Here is a 23,012-nt window from a genome sequence, read left to right on the forward strand (position 1 = left end):
TAATTCTTTATTATGGTTTCTAGTCACTTCTGCTTTTTGAGTATGATACTGTATAATCACTGTAAACATAACAATTAAAAAACTGAAATACAAAAGTAAGTTCCTTCACTGAGGAGCTCAGACAACTGGATCCCAACTCTCTCCCGCCACTAGGAATGAAGCCTCCGGATTTGGGCTCCTGTCATTGCCAGCTCTGGCTGTAGTGCTTTAGCCTTGAAGGGCTGACCCCGGCTGTCACCTCCGTGGTGCCTCAGGGCTCTCGGCTCCTCCAGGGACCGGGGTTCTTTCTTCAGAAGACAGCTTGCTTGGCCCAGCATCTGGATGTAGGGGGGAATGGACTGGCCAGGCACCCCCCTATAGACGGAGCAATCCCAAGAAGGTCCCGTGAGGACTTAGTATGAAAGAAGCATTGAAGCGTGGAATGCGCAAGTTCACACGGTCTCCATGTTGCAGGTGGAATATGCCTGGGAAGAGACAAAAGAGGGCGAGTTTCCTCCCAGCCATCAGCTTCCCTCTCAGCTGCTTTTGACAGGGTTTGTTACTCTACTCACTCCTGGTAAGCCTTGCAATGCTCTTGATGTTATGCCAATAAAAGAGGTATGTTGCCGCTTTTTTAAACGACACAAAAAGTTTGCAACTATTTCCTCATGTTGCTTAATATTTTCCACTAACCCTGTGGAAGGGCAAGTAGGCCTGCCCGGCCCCACAGTTCCCTACATGTCCCCGCTCTGCTCTGATGCACTGCCTTTTTCAAACACCTTTCTGCAGTCTGAGGAGATTGAAACAAGTTCTTTTTAAACATAAATTAGAGGTGAGAATCTGTCCCTGTTGGAACTGTACCCTTGCAAATTCTCTGTGACTGCTGTCTGAGGCCCCTCCAAACTAACAGTGAATATCCTTCATGTTCCTTTCGATGACGCAGAAGTGCTAGAAAACGTAGTTGCTTTCAGAAGAAAATAATAACACAGAAGAGATGCTAGAGAACTGCCGCCTTTTTCCCCTTGCCAAGTCTCTGACAGCTGACTGTCTTGCAGAAATTCAACCGGTGAGACTTCCCAGCTCCACTCTTCGGACCTCCAACTCCCCAGACGAGATCCACCCCTGGAGCCCAGGCGCCCTGGATCTCATCCCGCTTGCCTCCTCCCCCAGACTGGGCCTGCATACAGCTTCTTCTCTTACCTCCACTGTAGCAGCTGTTGTATGCCTGCTCTGGTTTGGCTGGCATGCTCTGGACACAGCGGAACAAGGTCTGATCCTGTCCCCCTGGCACCAGCCGCCTCAGCTCCTGCCCCATAGTAAAGGTGTTGTCATGAAACAGCACCTGGAAGAAGGAAGCATTGGTAGGCTCTTGATCCAGAGCTGATAGGCCAGCAGGAGGGTGAGGGTGAGGGGTTCAGAGGGGAAAGTTGTACTGACCAGGTGGATTGCCGTACATAGGGCTCCCCACATCCCTGCCAGTATTGTTGGTAGGACCCATGGATGAACTGGAGCAATGGCCAGGGGCCCAGGCACCATGACCCCCAGCTTCCTTACCTGGCTATAAATGAAATAGAGCCCCGTGTGTTTCACTATCACATCTTGACCACTTGGTTCCAGGGCTCGGCCCTGGCGGAGAAAGGTCTCCCACCAGATCTCTGTGAATTCTCCATCACCTAAGGAGGGCAGGAAAACAGTTGGTGCAATACATTCTCTAGGAACCAGCCTGTGGCTGCCCAGAAGGGAGATGCTGGCTGGGCGGGGGGTGGGGGTGCTCTCTGGTGTGATGTCTTTGCCTTTAACAACAGCACGAAAGCCTTCCTCCCAGAGTGCTCTGCAGACAACCGGAAAGCCAGCATTCTTCAGCACAGGAAGTTGCTGGCATGAAATAGCTGGATGAGAATTTATCAGGAAATCTGATTTTAGTCAAGATTGAGGTGTTCTCAGCCACTATAGGCAACTGGCAAAGCAAAACTCCGAAGATGGTGCTATCAGCACCGCCCGCTGCAGCAAAAGGTCCTGGAACTTGTTGCACTCGAGCTTGATCTAAAAATGTCTCTAAAGCTGTGTTTGGTTTTCTGCCAACTGATGATTCGCTTCACTCATCTGATGAATGGGCTCTAGGCCACAGAAGTTTCTGCCTCAATAAACCTGCCCGTCTGTAAGGTGGCACGACACTTGCTCTGGTATTAGCCTAAGTTGGCAGGGCTGCATTTGCAAATTATATGAATATAACTCAACATCTAGGTGCCGTACGGTCATCATATTAAAAAGCTCTACTCACTGTTTACACTCTAGAGAAGAGAAGAGGAAGGAGAGAGGCCAGCGGGTTGGGAGGAGAGGTAGACAAAGTAAGCAATTGGAGAAATGCCAAGAAGCCCGCAGGTTCCAGAGAAAAGGGACAAAGGCCTGGAAAAAGAAGAAGTAACTTGGGGGTTTTGCTTGAGCAGGACAAAGGTGACAAGAAGGCAGAAAAAGAGGACAAAGAAACAAAAAAATTATGACTTCAACAACGAAACATAAGAAAATGAAAAGAGTGTAACAAAGCAGAAACATTGCCAAGATGAGATACAGAAAAACAAGTAAAGAACAGAAGGAAGAGGCCGAGGAGGAGGCAAGCCAGAAAGAAGAGACGCACAATGGCCAAAGTGGGAAAGAGTAAGGAGCAAGATAGCCGTTGCAGAGCAGGAGACAAGGAAAGAATGAACGGGCGCAGTATTCAGACGTGGCAGTGGTCAGAAGAGAAGAAGAAAAACAAAGGGAGGCACCAGCAAGAGCTCTGTGGCTTGGTGCCTGGGGAAATCAGAAGCAGGCCAAGCGAGAAGCTCCCAGAGCAATGCAAGAAGAAGGGCCGGCAGCTCACCAGTCCTGGTGTCAACCAGTCATATTACTAGAAGAAAGGAATGGGGGTGGAGCAGAAGCAGCCAAGACAAACTGCAGAGGAGAACAGGTCAGGAGAAGGTTTCTTCAAGATGTGCTGGACGGAGAGAAACAAGAGCAGCTTTTGAGCAGGAGGGCCAGAAGACAGCCAGCGGTGGCCACTTCATAGAACCACAGAATCATTGAGTTGGAAGGACTCTCCAGGGTCATCTAGTCCAACCCCCTGCACCATGCAGGGAACTCACAGCTACCCCCACACACACCCCTGTGACCCCTGCTCCATGCCCAGAAGATGGCAGAACTGCTTCCTGACCCCAAAGTGGCGATCAGCATTGCCCTAGTTATGTAAGAAGGGGCCACGAGAATTAAGCACTGATGCAACTCTTCCTGCCCTCCCTCTCATGATCTGCCATAGGACTTCATCTCCAGACCCCTCACCATCTTTATTGCCCTTCTTTGGACATGTTCCAGATTGTCTATATCCTTCTGAAATTGTGGTGTCCAAAACTGAACACAATACTCAACCAGAGCAATGCCATCACTTCGCGTGATCTGGACACTGTCTATACCTCTGTTGATACAGCCCCAAATCACATTTGCCTTTTTAGCTGCCACATCACACTGCTGGCTCATGTTCAGTGTATGTTCTACTAAGACCCCTAGATCCTTTTTGCACATACTACTGCCAAGACAAATCTCCCCATCCTATAATTATGCATTTGATTTTCCTTCATAAATGCAGAACTTTGCATTTATACCTGTTGAAATTCATTTTGTTTGTTTTAGCCCAGTTTTCCAGCCTGTCAAGATCATCCTGTATCCTGACTCTGTCTGACGGTATTTGCTACCCCTCCCAATTTAGTATCATCTGCAGATTTAATAACCATTTCCTCTGTTCCATCCAAATCATTTATTAAAATGTTGAACAGAACAGGTCCCAGGACCGATCCCTGAGGTGCTCCACTTGTCACTCTTCTCCAAGAGGATGAGGAACCATTAACTAGCACTCTTTGGGTGCGATCTGTCAACCGATTACAGGTCCACCTAACAGGTAAAAGATCCAGACCCCATTTTACCAGTTTGTCAACAAGGATATTATGTGGAACCTTATCAAAAGCCTTAATGAAATCGAGATAAACTCTGTCTACAGCATTCCCCTGATCCAGCAAGGTAGTTTCAGCAAGAGAGAAGGTTAGTCAGGCACTTTCAGGCCTATCACGAAGGAGAGGAGCTCCCATCAAAGAAACAGGAACAACTGCAGCAAAGGAGGGCCAAAATGGACCTGGGGAGCAACTGGAAGAAAGAGAGGGAGAAAACAAAAGCTTATCAAGGAAGAACGGAGAAGAGAGAGAGAGCAGGAGGGGCTGAGGAATTTAGGAGTGAAAAGGAGGCCCAAGGCCAGAGGGGTCAGAGAAATGGGCGCGCTCAGCAGAAGATAGGCGAGCGAGTGCAGGGCGTCCCGGGTGAGCCAGACCGGGAACAGCGTGGGGTGCACGTTCTTCTCCAGTTACCCTGGGCTCCCCCCACTCCTTCCCTCCCTGTTTTCAGGGAGTTCTCTTTTTGCTTGCCTTGCTTTGGAAACTATCACATTTGTATATGATAAATTAGCCTCTCCTGGCCCATTGTGGAGGGTGACGGTACTCACGGCTACTGGATTGGCGAGCAGGAACCAAATGCAGGACAGATTGTTTTTCTGGCAGGAAGAGAGAAAAAGTCTCAGTCTAGTCCAGCCATTAACTTTCCCGAAAACATTCCCCTTCCCCAACTCTAACCCTTTTGTGCATTTTTCTGCTTCGAGGAAAGCCGCCAGCTGCAGCACCCTCATTCAAGGGCAACTGGCATGGAGAGAATCGGGGGCTCACACCTGCCAGGCAGCTGGAGTCCTCGGCCCTAACCCTGGGTGAGCACGGGGCAGCTTGTGGTGGCTGGACAGTATGGCCCAGGCACTCTTTTGCTCAGAGACTTTGTTTTTCCTCTTTGTAATTGCGCGCCAGGCCCTGAAGGTCAGACCCAACACTGCAAGCAGGCTTTGGGGATCAAGATCGACTGAATACTAGTTTAGCTTTCGCAGATGTAGGAATCCAGATCCCATCCTCTTGCAGGTTGTACGGGATTTTAGTTTGACAACGGGGAACATCTTCTGTAGCCCTTCCCCCAACGGGCCATTGCAGCCTGGATCCAGCGAAAGGACCCGCATGCTGGAGAGCAAGTGCCACCATCTGGTGTCTCTCTGCAAGCTGGGCCAGGCCTGGAAAGGGGCAGCGCTTTTGTACCCTGATCCTTGCCAAGCTGTATCCAAAGCCTCAGCATTGGCCCTGTTTCTGACCTGGCACACACAGCTGCTTCCCAGCACACTTTCACTTCCCCTGCCAAGCCACCCACATCCTCCCCGCCTTCCCTTCACCCCTCTGTCAAGCCAACGGCCGGAAGTGGCTGGCTTGTCCTGCCCGCCCTACGCGAGACGATGCAGTGCGCAGCCAGTATTTTGTGACAATGCTGCAAAGCATCCTGGGGCACACCTCTCACATCCACATCGCACCCTGCTTCAGTCACGCGTAAGGCAGAGAATGTGCCTGTGCCCCCCCCCTTTTGTGGTAATTTCATGGTAGTCAGAACAAAACTGCGTAGCCCACTTCAAAGCTCTTTGTTTACATTCTCTCAGCCCTGTCAATTCCTCTCTCCGCCATCGTTAAGATTTGCGCTGCCCGTCTTCTTTCCCCAGCAACACACAAGACAGGAATCCAACAGATGCAGCCTTTTCACAACATCAGTGTGCAGACCAGCAATTCAGTACCTATTGAACTTTTTTCTGCTGTGCAAAAAAAAAAAAGCCCCATCATCACACTTTAAAAGCTAATATGTTTATTACAGCAATTTGTTGAGCAAAATTCAAGCGCAGTAGCACCTTAAAGACCACCAGGGTTTCCAGGACCTGAGCCTTTAAGAGTCAAAGTATCTGACAAAGAGTGAGTCTCGAAAGCTCATATCCTGGAAATCTTGGTGCCCTTTAAGGTGGGAGTGAACTCAAATTTTACTTTTTTACTGCACTCCCCACCTGAATCTATCTCTAGATGGTTATCCTTTAATGTGTCACAGGACTCTTCTTTTGCCAACAGCCGGCTGTCCTATTGGAATTTGCCCACCGTGGGAGAGAGGATGGTCCCAGACCTCTACCAGTTCAGTGCAGTGGTTAGAGTCTTGGACTAGGGTCTGGGAGACCTGGGTTCAAATCTTCCCTCTGCCATGGAAGCTTGGCTGGGCAATACTGAGTCAGTCACTCTCAGCTTACCTGACAGGTTGGTTTGGAGGATAAAAGGGGCAGAGGAGAAGGATGTAAGCTGCTTTGCGTCCCCACTGGGGAGAGAGGCAGAATGTAAACGGAAGGAAATAAATAAAGTCAGGAAAAGGAGAGGAGGGAAGGCCAGAACCGCAAAGAAGCGGCCGTGCAAAGAAGTTTGCCTAAAGCAATATTTGTCACCACATGCATTTAATGGTGTGATCCTCACTCGCTTTCCATTTCCTTGTACCTTACACAGGTGACTCAGGGTTTCAGAGAGGTGACCTTTGCGACTGCCTACTCACTGCGTTGGCGGGGGGATTCCTGTGGGGTCTTCCTCAAATCCCTCTTCCTCCTTTCCGGGGGTGTTGGAGGCCTCTCCTTCGGATCCCAGGGCACCAGAAGCTCTCCAGCCTCCTGAAATCAAGGCAGGGAGGAATGCCAGGTCTGCTCTTCCCATTTGCTGCTCACCGTGCCCCTCAACCCAGGTGTGTCGTCATACTAGGAGCTTGCCAGGTACGAGTCGGGGCACAGAAGGGATGGTCCAGTCTCAACACTCAACAGCATGGACAAGTCCTGTCCCCTCCTCCCCACAGCTGGCAAGGCTTTTAAAGACAGACCAGCCTTGCTTGCAAAAAAGTGGTAACCAGATGCAGAGGGAGGGGGGTGGTAGTGGAGAAAATAACCTTTTGTTTCAGATCTCCAAGGCCCACCACAACCCCACTTTTTAATTTTATTTTATGCAAGCAGAAGCCCTTGGGGACTTGTGTGGTTGCCAACCTATAATTATTTTTGTGAACTGCTCCTGCATCTTCAACAGCATAACAATAAATTTTCACCCTGTTGCTTTTTTGCGTGTGGGAGATTCTTTTAAAGCCACCAGGGCTCTTGAGAAGTTTGCAACGCAGCGGGAAGCCGTTTCCCGGCCTTTTGATCTGCTCAGTGGCAGGTGATCAGAACTTGGCTTCTGTTTTGAGGCATGGAATAATACTGTGGTCCCCATGGCAGTAAATGAACAGGAAGTTCAAAGGGGAACTGTAAGATATGGGAGAAATAGAGAAGGGCAAGGAAGCAGGTTGCTCTCAGGACCCCCAGACGCCAGTCTGCTCTTCACCAGCATTACCTAGGCTCAAGAGCTGACATGAGGCTATTATCCTGAAACAGGAGATGTAGCAACAGCATGCCATAGGACATGTGCAGAGTGCATTTAGCTTACCACTCAGGGGCAACTCTTCCAAGGCAGTCTGAATCCGTGCCTGCCTGGGCGAGGAAGCTTTCTGCAGACGGTCAGAAGCACATTTCTTCCAGGATTCAGCTTGGGATTAAATGCATTCCCCATGCACACATTCCCAAAGCTGCCTTTCCTTATACGAAAATTGGCAACTCGCAGGAAGGGGGGGATTCCCTGTCTGTCCCCCGCCCACTGATTGATTCCTGGCAATGGATGGGAGCTAATTTCCCTTCCTAGGGCTGGCCATGTGCCCAGCAGAGATTTGGAAAACCCATTCCTCCCCTGCAAAGACAAGAGGCTGGCTTTATTGCGAGCAAAATAAACGAATCCAGTTTCTCGGAAAACACAAGGGAAAGGCAAGGCGCCAAGTGGACACACTTGCATGAGTAGTGGAGCCGGGGGGGGGGCAGGAATCCCATTTCTAGCGGAGCAAGTTTGGGGGATTAAAAAAAAGCCTGGAATGTTCGATCTGAATTAGGAAGATTGTATAACCCCCCCCCCACACACACACACACACCCAAGCCGTTTTCAGATCTGTGCGTCAGACTGTAGCATTTTGCAGCAAACATGCCCTGGCTTCATCCTGGGCTCAGCTGTCCCCATTGCTGCTGAGGCTGCAGCACGTTCCCAGGACTCCGCTCGAGCCTCACCCTGCCTGGCGGAGGTGAGAAGCCCATTTCCAGGTGCTGCCACCTCCCCCTGGAACTGTTGTAAAAAGAGCAATATTGAATGGCTGTGTCAATATTCCCTGCGACCCTCCGAGAATTCCGCATGCACTTAAGAGGCGTGTTCGCTTGTTCACTTTAGGGGGTTCACGGCACTGAATTGTGTGGCTTTTATGGAGCCTTCCATGCCCTGTAGCTTTAACCAACAATGCGAGTAGCGGACCCCAGTTGTGGAGAAGCTAGGACTCCCCATCCTTCCTTGCCCCTACCCACTGGACCCTACTGTCTCCTGCTGTGCCACCCCTTGGTTCCATACTGTGCAAAGGGGACCACCTCTTACCTGGGGGGTCCTGAGGGTTCCTGCGTCTCCGTGCATCTTGGACAGCAACTCTTTTCTCAGCTGAGAGAGCTCCATTCGCAAGGCTTCCAGGTGGCATTGGACGCATATTACCGTGAGCAGGCAGGCCGCCATTCCCAGGGCACCCCCACCCACCCAGACCGCAGCCAGCAGAGAGGGGTGGCGCTGGGACTCCAGCCTGAGTCCTACATTGGCCTTCAGTCCTGGAGGGGCAGCTGGATTTAGCATGCTGTGTTCACTCCCAAGTCCTTCTCAGAGACCCCTTTTTGTTCTCCTGATCTGATTGCTAGACCCTCCCTGCAATTTCCTCCCAGAACTGGAGACCCCCCCTCCCCAACACGATCTCAGCACTGGGGAGAGAAGCCAGGAGTCGCCGCTACTGCCCTCCGAATCCCAGCCTTTGCGCCCCAGCTGCCTGCTACGGAACCCCTTTTGCCTCGCTGGGATCCTCCGGTCCTGAAAGCTTTGGAACTGGGTGCCCCCCAGTACACCCCATGGCACTCATAGATCCTACCGAGCCTCTCCGCCAAAGGGATACCCGAGCACACCCCACATTCCAGCCCTGTAAGCTCTGCCCGCCTCGCTCTGTGCCACTGTACCGACCAGCCTGCCTGCCCGGCTCAGTCCTTGCCCTTTTGAATGGGCTCTGCGCCAAAAGGGAAGGAACGCAACTCCGGACTCCTTGCGCAGCTGGAATAGGCCTTCATGCCCCACGGCAGGGCCGGCAGCATCTGGTGTTAGTGAAAGGGACCTCCTTTCTGCCTAGCCTGTGCCAAGGGAGGTGGTGGATTGTGCAAGACTGAAGGGGTTTGAGGAAGCTGTTCCATGCCCACTGCTGCCGAGTGCACCCGCCCAGCGTGGAGCTCAGCCAACACGTTATTTCGTCCTCGTGCACCTACAGCAGAGTCAGGGAAGCACTCCCTGTGTCCCAGGGCTGCCTGGCCAGCGCCCACTCCTGCACTGCCCCATACCACTTCGAGCCACCTGCACATCTGCCACGGCAGGCTCCTCCTTGGCTTTCCTGCTTTGGGATTAATACACCCGAGAGTCCCAATTGACAGCTGTTATGTGTCATCTTGCCCTCAAACCCAGGACTCTGCTTTCCTTTACACGCAGGCACAATTCCACCACTTGGAGGATGCAGAGGCACGCCAGGGCCTGGGGTAGAGGGCAGAATTTGTGAGCCACAGGGAAGCAGAAAGAAAAGAATGGGGGAGAGTTGCAGGGAAGATAAAAAGCAAAAAAGACAGGCAGGGAGGGAAGTCAGCCAGGCAGATGGAAGGGCAGAATGGAGCCCAAGGGAGGGAAGGAAGGGGGAGGGGAACATTTACAACTTTGGCTTCTCCCCAGTGCTGTATTGATGACTGCCTGTACTAGGAAATGGGGGGGGCACTACAGCCTGAGTGGCTGGGGGTCCCACTGGCCCTTTAACAGGGAAATGGGGGGGGGGTGTTGTACAGAGCCTCCCCCAAGCAGTGCAGTAGCAGAGGGCTCCCCTCCAACCACACTGTCTGGGAGAGTTCCTCTACCCCCTCCCTTGCCTTGTAATTAGAAACAATTAAAAGCTTGTTCCTGGTGTTACAAAAGCGAGGGGGTGGGATACAGAAATTGCCCACTCCAGTCTGATCTCATTATCAGGATGTTTATCTGTTTCTAATGTGTGTGTGTGTGTGGGGGGGGCTCTCTGATCTCCTTTTCTTAAAGCAAAGGACCCCCCCGGGGGGGGGCTATTTTTCTGCCCTCCTGACAGAGACTTGGCAACCAAGTTTGCTTTTAGCAGTGGGGATGATGGAATAGGTCCCCTCCAACTGGATGGCTACCCCCCCCTGCACACACACACACCACTGCAGAGCAGAGAGCCCAGAGGCTGAGTCATTCTCCCTGCCTGATATGTGGGGCTTGGTAAGAGAGGAAGGCACTCTGTGCATGCTCCGTAGCATGTTCCATTTCAAATGCTGAACGAGCCCACACCAGGTTGGAGAAAAGAGGCACGAGGGCGGGGAACGTGATATTAACCACCATGAAGAAATGAATGAGCAGAGAGAGGGGTGAAGCCCGCTCGTGCCTTGGCCCCCCTCCCCATCCCAGCCATGTATACATTTGGGAATAGAAAGTATCTAGACACAGACACTGTTTGGTGACAATACTTCTGTTATCATGACATTTTCATTTAAATTTTTTTTCTGTGTTAACAACTATAATAATTGCAGTCCCATTTCCAGTCATCCTTCACTTTTCATTGACTTCTTCCCCCTGCCCTGCCCCACTTCAAAGTCAGTCAAGGACCGGAGGGGCGGGATATCATGCCAAGGGCTGTTCCTTGAGGTTGCCTTTGCTTTCCTCAGCCAATAGGAAGATTCCTATCACTCCATTGGCTCTTCACCGGTCCAGGTGGGCGGGGTTTGTCAAAGCTGGCTGCTTCCTGTCCTTCTGTGTCTTGTCACCTCCTGCTGGCTGTCACTGGAACTGCAGCCCGTATATACAGATGTGCCTTGGCCTTGTGCTCCATGGGTCCTGCCCCATCCCCAGCTCAAGGGTGGTGGTTGCAGCCTGCAAAGTCCTCGGCACCTGTGGGTCTGCATGAAGCTTTTGGAAGAGTTCAGCCACTTCCAACAGAAAGGAAATGGCAGAATAATATGAGGCATAGCAATTCACAATGGCACAGAGCCCAGCAGAGGAGAAAGCATAGCAGCATTCAGAAGACAATATAATCCACCGCAGAAACGTGGCAACCACTTGGGGAGTCCACACCTTTGGCAAGAACAGACTCTGTGCCTTTTTGGTTTACCTCTGCAGATGTTCTCCGTGGGATTCAACGAGGGGGCACCGCTGGGCTGGGCGATGTTTTCCCCCCATCCTGCTTGCATGAACAGAAAAAATGGACTGTGGAACCTTTGAGGAGGGCTACAACCAGGAAAGGAGGGCTGCGGATCAGAACCCAAAGGATCTGGAGAACTCACAGGGGAAGCAGCTGGACATGAGAGCCCCTTGCGGCCGGATCCAGTACAGCCGGAAGCAGGGAATACCTGCAGCGTAGAACCAGCCGCCGCTTCCTTCTTCTCTCCCACTAGACCCCATCCACACACCCCAAGGACCCAGGCGCTCCATTCCTCCCGCTGTCCAGTCTATCAGTGAACTTGGAAGAGGCCAAAGTAGGTGAGGTAGCGGTCAGCCTTGAGCTGGACATTTGGGATGGTTTGGAGCCGGATGGACTCCTGGGGCCTGAGCAGCACCAGCCCTGAGACGTGGCACACCCGCAGCTCAGCCTTCTGGGGGCCAGAGCTGGTGGGACGGAACTCTTCCACGCAGCGCAGAGCCAGCTGCCCCCCCAGTACTACGTCCAGCTTCATATAATTGATCTTGTCCTCATTGAAATGAACCTGGTAGCGATGAAGGAGGGGCACAGGGAGGGGAGAGAGAGAGAAAATGAACTTATGGAATTCAAGATGCAGCAACAGCCACCAGTAGTAAAGACAGGTTTCAACGAGGATTAGAAAAATCCATGGAGGGCAGGTCTAGCAACAGTCATTTGCGACAACGGCCAAAAGAGAACCTCCATGTTTAGGGGCAGTGTATCTCGAAGTACCAGATATCAACAATGAACGACAGCTGTGGCTTGTCGCTTCCGGGCTCTGCTGGTGGGCTTCCCCACAGGCTCTGGCTGCCCACTGCTGGAGTCTGTGCCAGCAGGACCGGTTCTGCAGCTGAGTCACCCAAGCAACAATAAGCAGAGTGCACCACAATGGCTGATCTCCTGCAGGGGCTCACCTCGCTCCCAGCCATGGGCGGAAGGGGAGCTGAGTGGCATCCCCTCCTACGTCTGTGCTGGGGGCAGCCGAGCCCAAGCCAAGCCCCTGCGGAAGTGGGCCCAGGAGGGGACTGGCATGCCTTGCTGAGGGTGGCAAAACCCATCCACTAGCCCCGTGCGACTGGATGTTCCTTTGCTCCCACCCAGCTTTTGCCCATCCGTCCATCAAAGTGGACAAATAAGGAAGCACGAGGAAGGGGGTGGGCGACGATTCCCCTGGCTCTGTGTGCCAAATGAGGGGGGGGCTCTTTCACTGATGTCCAGCTTAGCAATATTTTATTTTATATTTATTTATTTATATTTCAATTTATATACCACCCATCCCAGGGGCTCTGGATGGTGAACAGTTTAAAATAGATAAAAACAAAAAACAATACTAAAATCAATATACAAAACAATAATGAAATAAATTAACCAAGTGCAGTGGTGGGGAGAACCCTCCCCCACCCCAAAGGTGGGAGGCGGACATGACGCCGCCCCCCTTCAACCACCAAATGCCTGGCAGAAGCTCTGTCTTACAGGCCCGGCAGAACGATAATATGTCCCGCTGCGCCCGGGTCTCCATTGACAGAGCATTCCACCAGGCTGGGGCCAGGACTGAAAAGGCCCTGGCTCTGGTTAAAGCGAGGCGGGCTTCCTTAGGGCCGGGGACCACCAGTAAACATTTATCCGCTGATCGAAGCGGTCTCTGGGGAACGTACAGGGAGAGGCGGTCCCAAAGATATGCCGGTCCCAGCGGATAGCCTCCTCACATATGACTTTCTGCTCATCTGTCCTCAATGGAGACCTTTTAGTAAAGAGTCTAGTAGCACCTGTAAGACTAGCCAACTTTATTGCAGCATAACCTTTCAAGAACCACAGCTCTCTTCATCAGATGTATCATCGTCTTTCGAGAACTACAGCTCTCTTCATCAGATGTGATGCATCTGACAAAGAGAGCTGTGGTTCTCTAAAGCTTATGCTACAATAAAGTTAGTTTGTCTTAAAGGTGCTACTGGACTCTTTACTATTTTGCAACTACATGGCTAACTCCTCTGGATTGTTGCTGGGATCACAGACCTTTTAGCGATTCCAACAAGGCCCAAATACTGTCAGCTCCCTTTACATTTCCTTTCTGTGACGATCCTGGGAAGATTTCCTCAAAAGCTGCCCCCCATTACCTGCCCACGCCCGCCCAGAGAGAGCCCACGGATCCTGCTTCCCAGGCTTCCCTGCTGCAGCCCCCTCACCTGGCAGTACAGGTAATAGAGCCCTCTCTTGAGCACGGTGAACTCCCCGCGGCTGCTGTTGTAGCGGAGGGGGCTGCTTGTGTTCAGCTTGGCCTCTCCCCAGCCACGGATGGTGCCGCTACCATCTAGAGCAGGGTAAGGAGGGGGATGAGTATTCGGGCAAGACACAGGAAACCCCCACCCCCCCCACCCACCCCCTCATCCTTAGCTTGCCCAGTACTGGCCTGATGGGAAAGCAACAAAGGAACTCCTCCCCCCCTCCCCCGCTCTTCCCTTCCTTTCCACCCCAAGAGGCCCTGCCCAAAAGGTGTGTTACCTGCCTGGATGCCACCTCGTCCTTCTGTGGGTTGCACTGGAAGAGAGACACTCGGGTGAGTGGCGGGGAGGGAATTCAAGCTCAACAAGGTTGGCCCTGCGACGACCTTCCTCTGAGGCTGCAGCCCGGCCTAGCGCCCAGCCCCTTCTCCGAGGGCTAAGCTACAAGGGACACCAGACTGGTGGGAGAGGAGCTTTGCAATTGTTTTCTAGCAATCTCAACGGAGAGGTGAACTACCAGCTCTTCCCCTCTGCTGCCTCCCTGTGCTGGGGGCAGGATCCTGTATTCCTCTCTCCGTTAGGATTGCAAGAAAACAGTGGCGCCCCCAGTGAGTGACCTCGCGCAGCCCTCTCTTTGAAAACTGTCTTTGAAAAGCTGTTCCCCTCCCCCGCCTCCCAACGCTAGGGACATAAGGCTGTTTTCAACTATCGTTCCCAGGTAAAATTGCATCCCTGGCACATTAAAAAACACGTGTCTGGCTCCTCTAAGCAAACCTCCAGCAACTGGGAAAGACCAACAACTTTCCCCCAGCAACAGAATTCTTCGCTGGCACAGCACCGGCTCAGGACAGGCCCACAGGGATGCGCCGCGGCGGCTGCTCTCAGAATCCAGGGCAACAGGAATGCCACATGCCCGAACTGAGAACCGGAAAGACGCACAGAACCAGTAATGCGGTGGTCTAGTTAATGGTCTGTGTGTGTGTGTGTGTGTGTGTGTGTGTGTGTCTTTCAACTAAAATTAAATAGGATACACATTTTAAAAACATTTCTAAGTACTTCTGTTGTTCTCTGTTAACTAGCCTAATAAAAGGGAGCTCTGACTCTCGAAAGCTTACCTTCTGAAAATCTCGTCGGTTCCTAAGGTGCCAAGCTTACCCAAGTAAAAGATAGCGACAACTAGGAGCCTCGAGTCCCCCCTCCCCGCAAGGGTCCATTTGCAGTGGGAGGGGGCAGCCTGGAATCCTGTTCTCCGGAGAGAAGGCTCCACTAAGGCGGCGGCAGGGGCTTGGGGAGGGCCGGTGGTCTCTGCTCAGCATGGCCAGAAAGCAGCAGGCCCGCAGGGGCCGAGCTGAGCCATAGGCAGGCCCGAGCGCACGCAGCGTCGTCTCTCACCTTCGTAATGCGCAGCAGAGATCGTGCTTGCTTTGCTGGACCGACGCTTCCCTCGGCCAGAGGCTGGAAGGGAGGGGGGAGAGCTTGGTTACGGGTGGAGGGCATGGAGTCAGCAGCTCCCTCTCCGGGGGGGGTTAGGGTTAGGGTGGGAGGGACCCTTGCCTCAAACACCCTAGGCCCTATCATCAGCCTAGCCGCCTCCGAGCACAACCATCACCCCGACTGCCAGGGCTCAGCCGCGAGAGCAAGGAACTCTTCATGTTGCCTGAGGCCTGGTGGGAATGACACAGGTGAGGGTGAATTGGTACCTCCCCTTCCTAATACTATCAGGGGGAGGGAGAAAGGCAGGCCTCGAGCCTCATAAACTCCTGGAGGCTGGTGTCTGCCCAGTTCTTCCAGCTCCCTTTATTCCCCCCTCCTCCAGGGGTGTTGAACTGCCCTCAACATTCCACGGATGCCAGAGGGCAAAGAGCATCCTCCGGGGTCTCTGGGTTGGGTTTTGGGGGAAGAGGGGGGAAGGATAGAAGGAATCTTTTAAAAAAGTTTTGGAGAAGATTCTTTCTTTGCATACCAAGAATACAGAAACTGCAGCCTTTTTACGGGTGCCCTACTGAGAGGCACAGGATCATTATCTGTAGTGCAACTGCCCTGCTTCTTAGATGTCTCATCTTATGGAGGGACTTACCCAGCGTCATTTGCCTTGAGTCTCAGCAAGAAGGATGGACTAGAGAGAATGGCGGGCCAGCAGGGTGTAGCAGCTAGAGGGTCAAGCCAGGATCTGGGAGACCTGGGGGCAAATCCCCCACTCTGCCAGGGAAGCTCAACTGGGTGAGCCAGCCACACACACTTGGCCTAACCTACCTCACAGGGTTGTTGTAAGGATAAAAGGAAGATGGGGAGAATGTTGTCAACCATTTTGGGTCCCCCTTGGGGATAAAAACGGGGGAATAAGTGAAGTAAAAATAAATAAATTTCTTTTAAATTTAATTTATTGCCTGTCCTCCCCACAAGCGGGCTCAGGGTGGGTTACGACAGCAACAAGAATGCAATAAAAGATGAACCATAAAAATGCTCAATAAATTGAGATAAAATAGAAATAACCACAACACAAAAGTTAAAACTATAGTACCCAAGAAGCGGCATTCATAGTTTCACGAACTACATTCCGACGCTCGGTTATTATGGGGTATGACAAGGCAGGTTAACCAAGATCCAACTAGCAGAACTGGGCGGGCTAAAAAGGGCCACAGCAGGAAGGCCAGATGGACAGTTCATCCATGCCTCAACCACAGCCGTAGGCCTGGCGGAACTATAACAAGTCCCGCAGGGCCCTAGTCTCGACAGGGAGAGAGTTCCACCAGGCCGGGGCCAGGGCTGAAAAGGCCCTGGCCCTGGTCGAACCCAAGCGAACATCCTTGGGGCCAGGGACCACCAGTAGATGTTTATCAGCAAATCGATAATATAATAAATAATATAAATAAAGTCTGCTATAAGATGGAGTCACTTTCCACAGCAGGAGCAATCCACGTGGTCCCTCTAACAGATGAAAGGCACTGCTATCGCAGGTTAGTTCCACGCGGATGTTTTGCTCTGCTTCGGCTTCCTTACAGGAGCACTTTTTCGGGGATGAGCCACATGATATCCCCTCTTCATTCTTCTTCTGTGTTTCCCCCCCACTTAGTTGCCATGATTTCCAAACTTGTTTTGGTGTGGTCTCTTTTGGAAAAGATCAAAGCACCTCTGGATGCCATGTGGACAGGACAGTGTATTTCCGGAGGTCCTGCCCACATCCGCACAATTATTCTTGCTTCAGCTCCTATGACCGACGTTCCCCACCCACACACACTCACAGACAGACCAGACAGTTTTTCTTGGGCTTAAAAAAAGAAACCAGGAACTGCTAGATTTGTGTAAGATTGTAACAGACTCCTGTAAGAATGTACTAGTTCCCAGCCTCCATTTTTAAAAAAACGATGTCCCTTTCCTTTTGTTGCAGATTTATAAGGGAAAAGGTGGAGGCTGCACTTTTCCCTGTACAAGTTTAGAATAAAATGGGCTAGAAACATGCTTTTTTAAAAAATGAAAGCTGCCAAGAAGAGTCTTAAGCTGTTATAGTGATCTAGCAATTACTGATGTTTAAAGTTCTTTGTTGTAGCATGAGGAAGCGATGGCTGAGGGGGCTGAGATAAGGAATGCGCAAGGGAGACAATGGAGTGGACAGAGTGCATTTGCAGCAGCAACAAGACTGCGCAGAGAATTGTCTCCACCTGGAAGCAGCTATGCCACTCAGGCTGATCCCCGGCACAGCTGAATGCCTGCCTGTATAGACTATTTGCTGCCTTTGCCTGTTTTGTGGCCCAAAAGATGTCCTGCCGATTTGATCGCCCAATCCAAGGAGCGGGGACTCACCTTGTCTTCGCTGCCGCAGTGCCCCCTGCTGGGCAAAATGGTGTAGGAAATTGCCTTGGCTGCTCCAGCTGGAAGAAAGCACCACCTAGAGGGGGGGAATGCAAGACAGAGAAGGCAGATGTCACGAAAGGGGGGAAAGAAGCCATCCAAACAGACTGTGCGGGCCAAGAGTTGGTGGCTGCCATCCCTGCCCCGCACCACAGAAGATGTGCAGTCCTCGGCTGCTGGGCATTCTGAGCAGACTACAATCCCTACCCAAAACAAAAGATGAAGCCCCCTACCCCCACCCCTGGAGACAAACCCTACAAAACACAGCACAACGGGACACTTGTGGGCCCAGGCAGAACACCTGTGACCCCCAAACTCTCTCCCCAAGTACCAGCCCACCAGCCTCTCTTCCGCACTCAGGTCTGCAGCGTACCAGAAGCTGAGCAAATGAGCCTTTCGGAAGCAGGCTGTCCCCTCCTCCTGCTCCAAACATATAAAGCCAAGGAGACTCGGACACAGGCACCTCCACCCGTGCTTCACCTACACGCCTGCCGATCACCCTAGTGCAAGCCTCAACAGCCATTAAGAAGAAAAGACACCTACTGAATCCATCGCCTTGGCGTCGTCTGCAGACAGCGCCTCCTGGCAACCAAAGAGAGAGAGAAAGATGGGAGAGTCGCACCCCCAAACTGCAAGAACACGAGAGCCCAGCTGGAAGCAAGTCCTCGGGAGAAGCACTCCTTCCCCCCAAGGCTCCCGTTTCAACTGAAATGGTGGCCCGACATGTGAGATTGTCCAGAGCCAGCTGCCTGCAGAAGCAAGCCAGACAGCCCAGTAGAGACAACCGTGCCACGGACGTGGCTGCCAAGATTCAGAGACTGCTCTTGTGGGGTTGGAGGCCCGGCCTGCAGCAACAAGGCATTGGCAGCCCAGGCCCAAGATGGTCACTTTGGACGGCAGGCTGAGGGTACCCACTGAAAGACAGGCAAATGGGATCCGCGGGGAAGTTGCCCTGTACAAGCCACACAGATCCGAGTAAGACCGGAGTCCCGTAACCTTAAAAACCAACAAGGGAGTAAGGTTTTGAGAGCCAGCGCTCCACCTGAGCTGTGCACTGTTGGGGTGTGTGTGTTGTGTTCAATCACTCTGATGAGGGCAAAAAAATACTAGCGTGCTTGGATCCTGACAGGTTTTGGGCTACACTACACTAACAATAGTTCTCAGCAATTCAGCAAAGTAACATTTTAGCAACATAGTATTTTGGGCTGATTTACTGCTTTTATACCTGGGAGGGGGGGGGCAGCTGGCCAAAATCCAGCAGTGCTGAGATGGAATGTACTTGGGGGTTTGCATCCTGGAAGCAGTTGCTAGGGAAACACAGCAAACACCTCCCCCAACATCCCAGCTGCGAGGCCAGGAAAACACAGTTGCCGTGCGGATTCCTTCTGGCTCCCCTTTTGCTCTCCAGTGTCCCCTTTTGCAAAGCACCTCAATGCAAGGGCTTCCCTCTAGAAAGAGGCACTGGGTCTGCAATCTGCCTCCTGGGACTACAACTGTGCTACAAGTGGTTTGCAACTGTAAAGGAGAAGCACTTTGCACACACTTTCCTTTTCCTGGCGCTATCAGCTGTTCCAAGGCCTGGAGCCGGAGGCTGAAAGAAAACTCGAGATGAGACCTTGCTTGGGGCACCTTCACTGCCCCCCCCATTTGACAGCTGTGAATGTTTGCTATTAACAACTTGGGCAGCAGAGTTCAGAAAGCGGCTACAGGATGCATCCAGAGCAGCTCCTGAGGCCAGGCCAGCTGTTGGGCGTGAGGCTGTGGGTGGGGTGGGAAAAGCAAGGCCTGCTAGAGGGGTTCCCACCCCCTCTGGTTCCCACACCAACAGCTCCTGGCAGTAAACGGAGGGTCAAGAAGCAAGCAGAGCATCGCTGGGGATGGCACAACTGTCCCAACAGATCTCTGCACCCGCCAGTCCTTGCCAAGCTGCCACTCAGACGTGGGGGGCCTTTTAGAGCCTTTGGTGGGGGCTGCTGGCTGACCTGCAGTGGAGGCACTTGGGTGGCCCCAGGAAGCCAGGCTTTGTTTTCCTGACCCGAAAAGGGGCCGAGCGGGGCCCCTGGGACCCTCCTCCCGCCCTTCACACCCAGCAGCTGGGCTGGCCTCGGGAGCGAGGGAGGCCTGCCTGCACCAGATGAACCTCTGCGAGGAAAGCAGAATGGCCGAGGGCAGTCTACATGCAGCTGTGCCCGTGAAGGGTGAGCCCAGGGCGCCCGGCCCTTGCCCAGCAGCCCAGGCGGCTGGTTCCCAGCTGGGCTGCTGGCTGCCAGGTCCGAGGCAGGCTGGCCCTTCCCTTGCTCCAGCGGGCTCGGGTGCCTTTCGCGGCGCCGCGGCAGCCTCCGGGGCTCCGGTCCCACCCCGGGCAGGGCTGCCCTCCGGCCCGCGTCCAAACTGGAGACCGACCAAAGCGCCCCCCCCCCACTTCCAGGCAGACCTCAGCCCGCGCCCCGCCCGCGGCTCTTGGCGCGGCAGCGGCGCTGCAACCGGAGCCGTGCGCGCGTCGGGGGCAGCCCGGGAGGGGCTCCGCGCGCCCTGCCCGCCGGCTCATGCCCGGCCCTGCCTGCCTGCCTGCCTGCCGCGCGCGGGGCTGGTGCGTGTGCGCGGAGGGAGGCGGCGGTGGCGCGCGCGCGCTCCCGTGCCGTGCCTGCTGCCGGGCTCTCACCTGTGGCGCGGCGGCGGCGGGGCGGCGGGGCCAGGCGGCCAGGAGGAGGCTGAGCGAGGCGAGCAGCAGCGCCGAGGCCGAGGCCAGCGCCAGCGCCAGCAGCAGGAGGCGGGCGGGCGGCTCCCGGGCCCGGCGGCGCCTCCCCATGGCCGGGGCGGGCGCGGCGGCGCTGGCGGGCGGGCGAGCGGACGAGGCGGGCGGGCAGGCAGGCAGGCAGGCAGGCAGGCAGCGGCCGCAGGAGGAGGCGCCGCCGCAGGAGGAGGCGGAGGGGGCGAGGCCGCGCTCGGGCCGCTCGGCCGCCTGCCAGCAGCGGCGACGGCCCCAGGCAGAAGCCGGAGGGGACGGGGCTGGACGGGGCGCGCCGGAGCGCAGCCCGGGCGGGGTTGGCCTTTCGCGGAGCTCCTTGGCGGCCATCCGCACGTGCGTCGGGACTAGCGTGTTGCGAGTTCGCAGAGAGGTGCCCAACCCGCCGCTCCCCGCGCACGTCTGGATCGGCCGCCCTCGCGAGTTGCAGCGGAGCAGCGGTCCCACGCCGGCCTCCGTGCCCCGGGGAAGGGGGCTGCGAGGCCACGGAAGTTTCTGCGGCTGGTCTGGAAGCCGCCCGCGGGCTCCGTTTGACGCAACCTCGCGCCGGCGTCTGTACGATGCCTGGCCTGGCCGGGCGACGACGGCACCTGTTGATGCTCGGTCCTAAAATGGGGTGGGGGTGGAGCACTTGCCCAAAGGTGGTTGGTGTGAGATGCTCACCTCGTATCTTGGGGAGGGGGACGTAGATAGTTCAGACTTCCTCAGAAAGTCTGAGCACCGCTGGGGTTAAAATGATTTCTTTGTAAAAAGATCCAGAGGAGTCAGCCGTGTTAGTCTGTAGTAGCAAAATCAAAAAGAGTCCAGCAGCACCTTTAAGACTAACCAATTTTATTGTAGCATAAGCTTTCGAGAATCACAGTTGTCTTCGTCTGACAAAGAGAACTGTGATTCTCGAAAGCTTATGCTACAATAAAATTGGTTAGTCTTAAAGTTGCTGCTGGACTCTTTTTCTTTGTAAAAAGTACCCCAGTTGCATCTGCCAGGAATCCGACTGCTGGGAAGGCACAAGGCGGCTCAATGCACCATCAGCTCAGTTGGCTCAGGGTCGAAGGTGCAGCTGGGGCAGCACAGGATGGACGAGGCAAGACCCGAGAAGCCCCTCACGGTCCTCAGCCCCCGCCGCACGTTTGTTGATGCGCCCCACGTCACCCGCAGTTTCGCTGCAACACACCCATCGCCCCCCTGATTCTAGCTTCCAGTATAATCCTATGCAAGCTTTTCCAAAACACATTTTACATGCTCACAACCAATCATCAATGTGCCAGCCCCTCACCTTTAATAACCAGCACCAGCCAGCACAACAAGTGGTTCTGAAAATGATTTGGGCTGCTTATTCATAACTCACAAGTTCTTTTGCATAAAAGGAAGGAGGGGTAGGCTGCTCCAGCGCTGCTTAGCAGGAAACGGTTTCCAGTGTTACCTGAACATGGGGGAGGGTACCTAGTTGAACCTTTCTGTGATTCGTTTAGAAGCCCCACACCCCCTCTACCTAAGGTAGCGTGGCCGAGCGGTCTAAGGCGCTGGATTTAGGCTCCAGTCTCTCTGGGGACGTGGGTTCGAATCCCACCGCTGCCAGATGCTTTTCTCAGCTGCCACTGGCAGGATTTTGCTGAGTTGGCGCTGCTTCCAAAGTGGGAGGAGAACTCTAGGCCGCTGAGTCTGCTCCTCCCAACCTTTCCCTGCTGTGCTTCGCTCTCTCCATTCCTGCATTTCTAGTTTCCATCAGCCTCCTCTCTACATCCAGCGTTGGTGGTATAGTGGTGAGCATAGCTGCCTTCCAAGCAGTTGACCCGGGTTCGATTCCCGGCCAACGCAGTTGTATTTTTTGCTGCCTATTTTGGTCCTCCTGCTGTTTTTTCTCCCCTAGTCAACCTCTGAGTTGTCGTTTGTTATAAAAGGCAAAGGATCTGCCTTTGACGGAAGCAGGGGCCGCTCCAGAAGAGAGGGGATTTTATGTAATGCTTGCTGGTCGCCGTTTTATTTTTTTTTTTAAAAAAAGGATGAAATGGGGGCAAGATGGAGTCTCCAGCTAACATTGGCTCACAAGCCCCTCCATGCTTTCTGATCCTGATAGCCACGGAGTTCCAGGATTCAAAACGGAGATCAGCAAAGAGGCTGAGAGCAAGAATTCTGTCCACGGTGCTTCTGCCTTGCCCAGCTTGCAGGTTGGAAACAGAAAATCTGGGAAGAGAAGGGACCTTTGACTCTCAAAAGCATATACCGCCCAGGTGCCATGGGACTCAAATCCTGCTGATCCTAGGTTCTCATACAGGTATGCGACAGGGAGCCTCCTCTGGGTTAATTCTACTGCAGCTTTGGAGATGGAGCAGTTGACTCCAATCACACACAGGGCAAAAAGGACAGAATTCTCCAACATCTCCACCCCGCCCCACAGACTCATTGGCAGGAAGCAAGGATAGTGAGGCATGCAGAGACACAACGGGAGGCCTGTTTCACGTATTGTATCTCGAGAGCCTTGGTTTCAAGTGGCAGTTTGGGAACTACCATGCTAGGACTGCAAGATTCGAGTCCAGGAGTACCTTAATCCCAACAAGATTTTGAGGGTAGAAGCTTTTGGGAATTAAAGCTCCAGTCTGCTGCAGGCCAGCACTGCTACCCACCTGAAACTGTGCCAAGACTGGATGTCCTGTACCTAGAAGCACCTTTGATTCCCCCCCTTGAAGCCCCTACCACATTTCTCCATCGTCAAGATCTCGGATATATTTTCTGCATGTGTCCAAATGTTGTCACAGTAAAACAGGCCTCAGCCCCCCCCCCCTTTTTGGAAATCAGCAGGACACACAGGGAAGGGGCAGTTCTTTTTAAGAGAATCCTCCTTCCCTTAGGTACTGCTCCAGGCAAGGAAGGTGCCCCCCCCTCCAAGTGTTGCACATTGTTCTTCCCAGTGTAAGTTGTTGTGAGTCCCCCATAAGCAAAGGTAGTAGCTTGCATTG

At 53.5% G+C, this 23,012-nt stretch overlaps 1 protein-coding gene and 2 non-coding genes across 3 annotated transcripts; 2 read left to right on the forward strand and 1 right to left on the reverse strand.

The window, feature by feature from the left end:
* On the reverse strand, positions 1 to 22,114 carry LOC129340003 (uncharacterized). The gene is made up of 15 exons (XM_054994547.1): positions 22,103 to 22,114; positions 19,972 to 20,661; positions 17,853 to 17,891; positions 17,262 to 17,346; positions 14,853 to 14,915; positions 13,741 to 13,776; positions 13,425 to 13,549; positions 11,525 to 11,767; positions 11,176 to 11,311; positions 8,370 to 8,635; positions 6,439 to 6,550; positions 4,502 to 4,549; positions 1,534 to 1,652; positions 1,180 to 1,321; positions 1 to 464 (listed from the first exon to the last, which is right to left on the reverse strand). Exons 1-15 carry the CDS (start codon positions 22,112 to 22,114, stop codon positions 355 to 357), a joined length of 2,226 nt encoding a protein of 741 aa, XP_054850522.1. The 3' UTR covers positions 1 to 354.
* On the forward strand, positions 21,552 to 21,633 carry TRNAL-UAG (transfer RNA leucine (anticodon UAG)). The gene has a single exon. It is a non-coding gene; the product is annotated as a tRNA-Leu (tRNA).
* TRNAG-UCC (transfer RNA glycine (anticodon UCC)) lies at positions 21,802 to 21,873 on the forward strand. Its single transcript has one exon. It is a non-coding gene; the product is annotated as a tRNA-Gly (tRNA).
* Positions 22,115 to 23,012: the final 898 nt, after the last annotated feature.

The sequence above is a fragment of the Eublepharis macularius genome, chromosome 12, assembly GCF_028583425.1.
Source record: "Eublepharis macularius isolate TG4126 chromosome 12, MPM_Emac_v1.0, whole genome shotgun sequence".
Taxonomy (NCBI): Eukaryota; Metazoa; Chordata; class Lepidosauria; order Squamata; family Eublepharidae; genus Eublepharis; species Eublepharis macularius.

Excerpts from the sequence above, each read along its gene's own strand:
- LOC129340003 (XM_054994547.1), bottom strand. Across the intron at positions 1,653-4,501 it reads TGCTCGCCAATCCAGTAGCC|GTGATGGAGAATTCACAGAG; the intron begins GTGAGTACCGTC and ends TGCCCTCCTTAG. Across the intron at positions 1,322-1,533 it reads TCTATTTCATTTATAGCCAG|GTGCTGTTTCATGACAACAC; the intron begins GTAAGGAAGCTG and ends TCCTTCTTCCAG.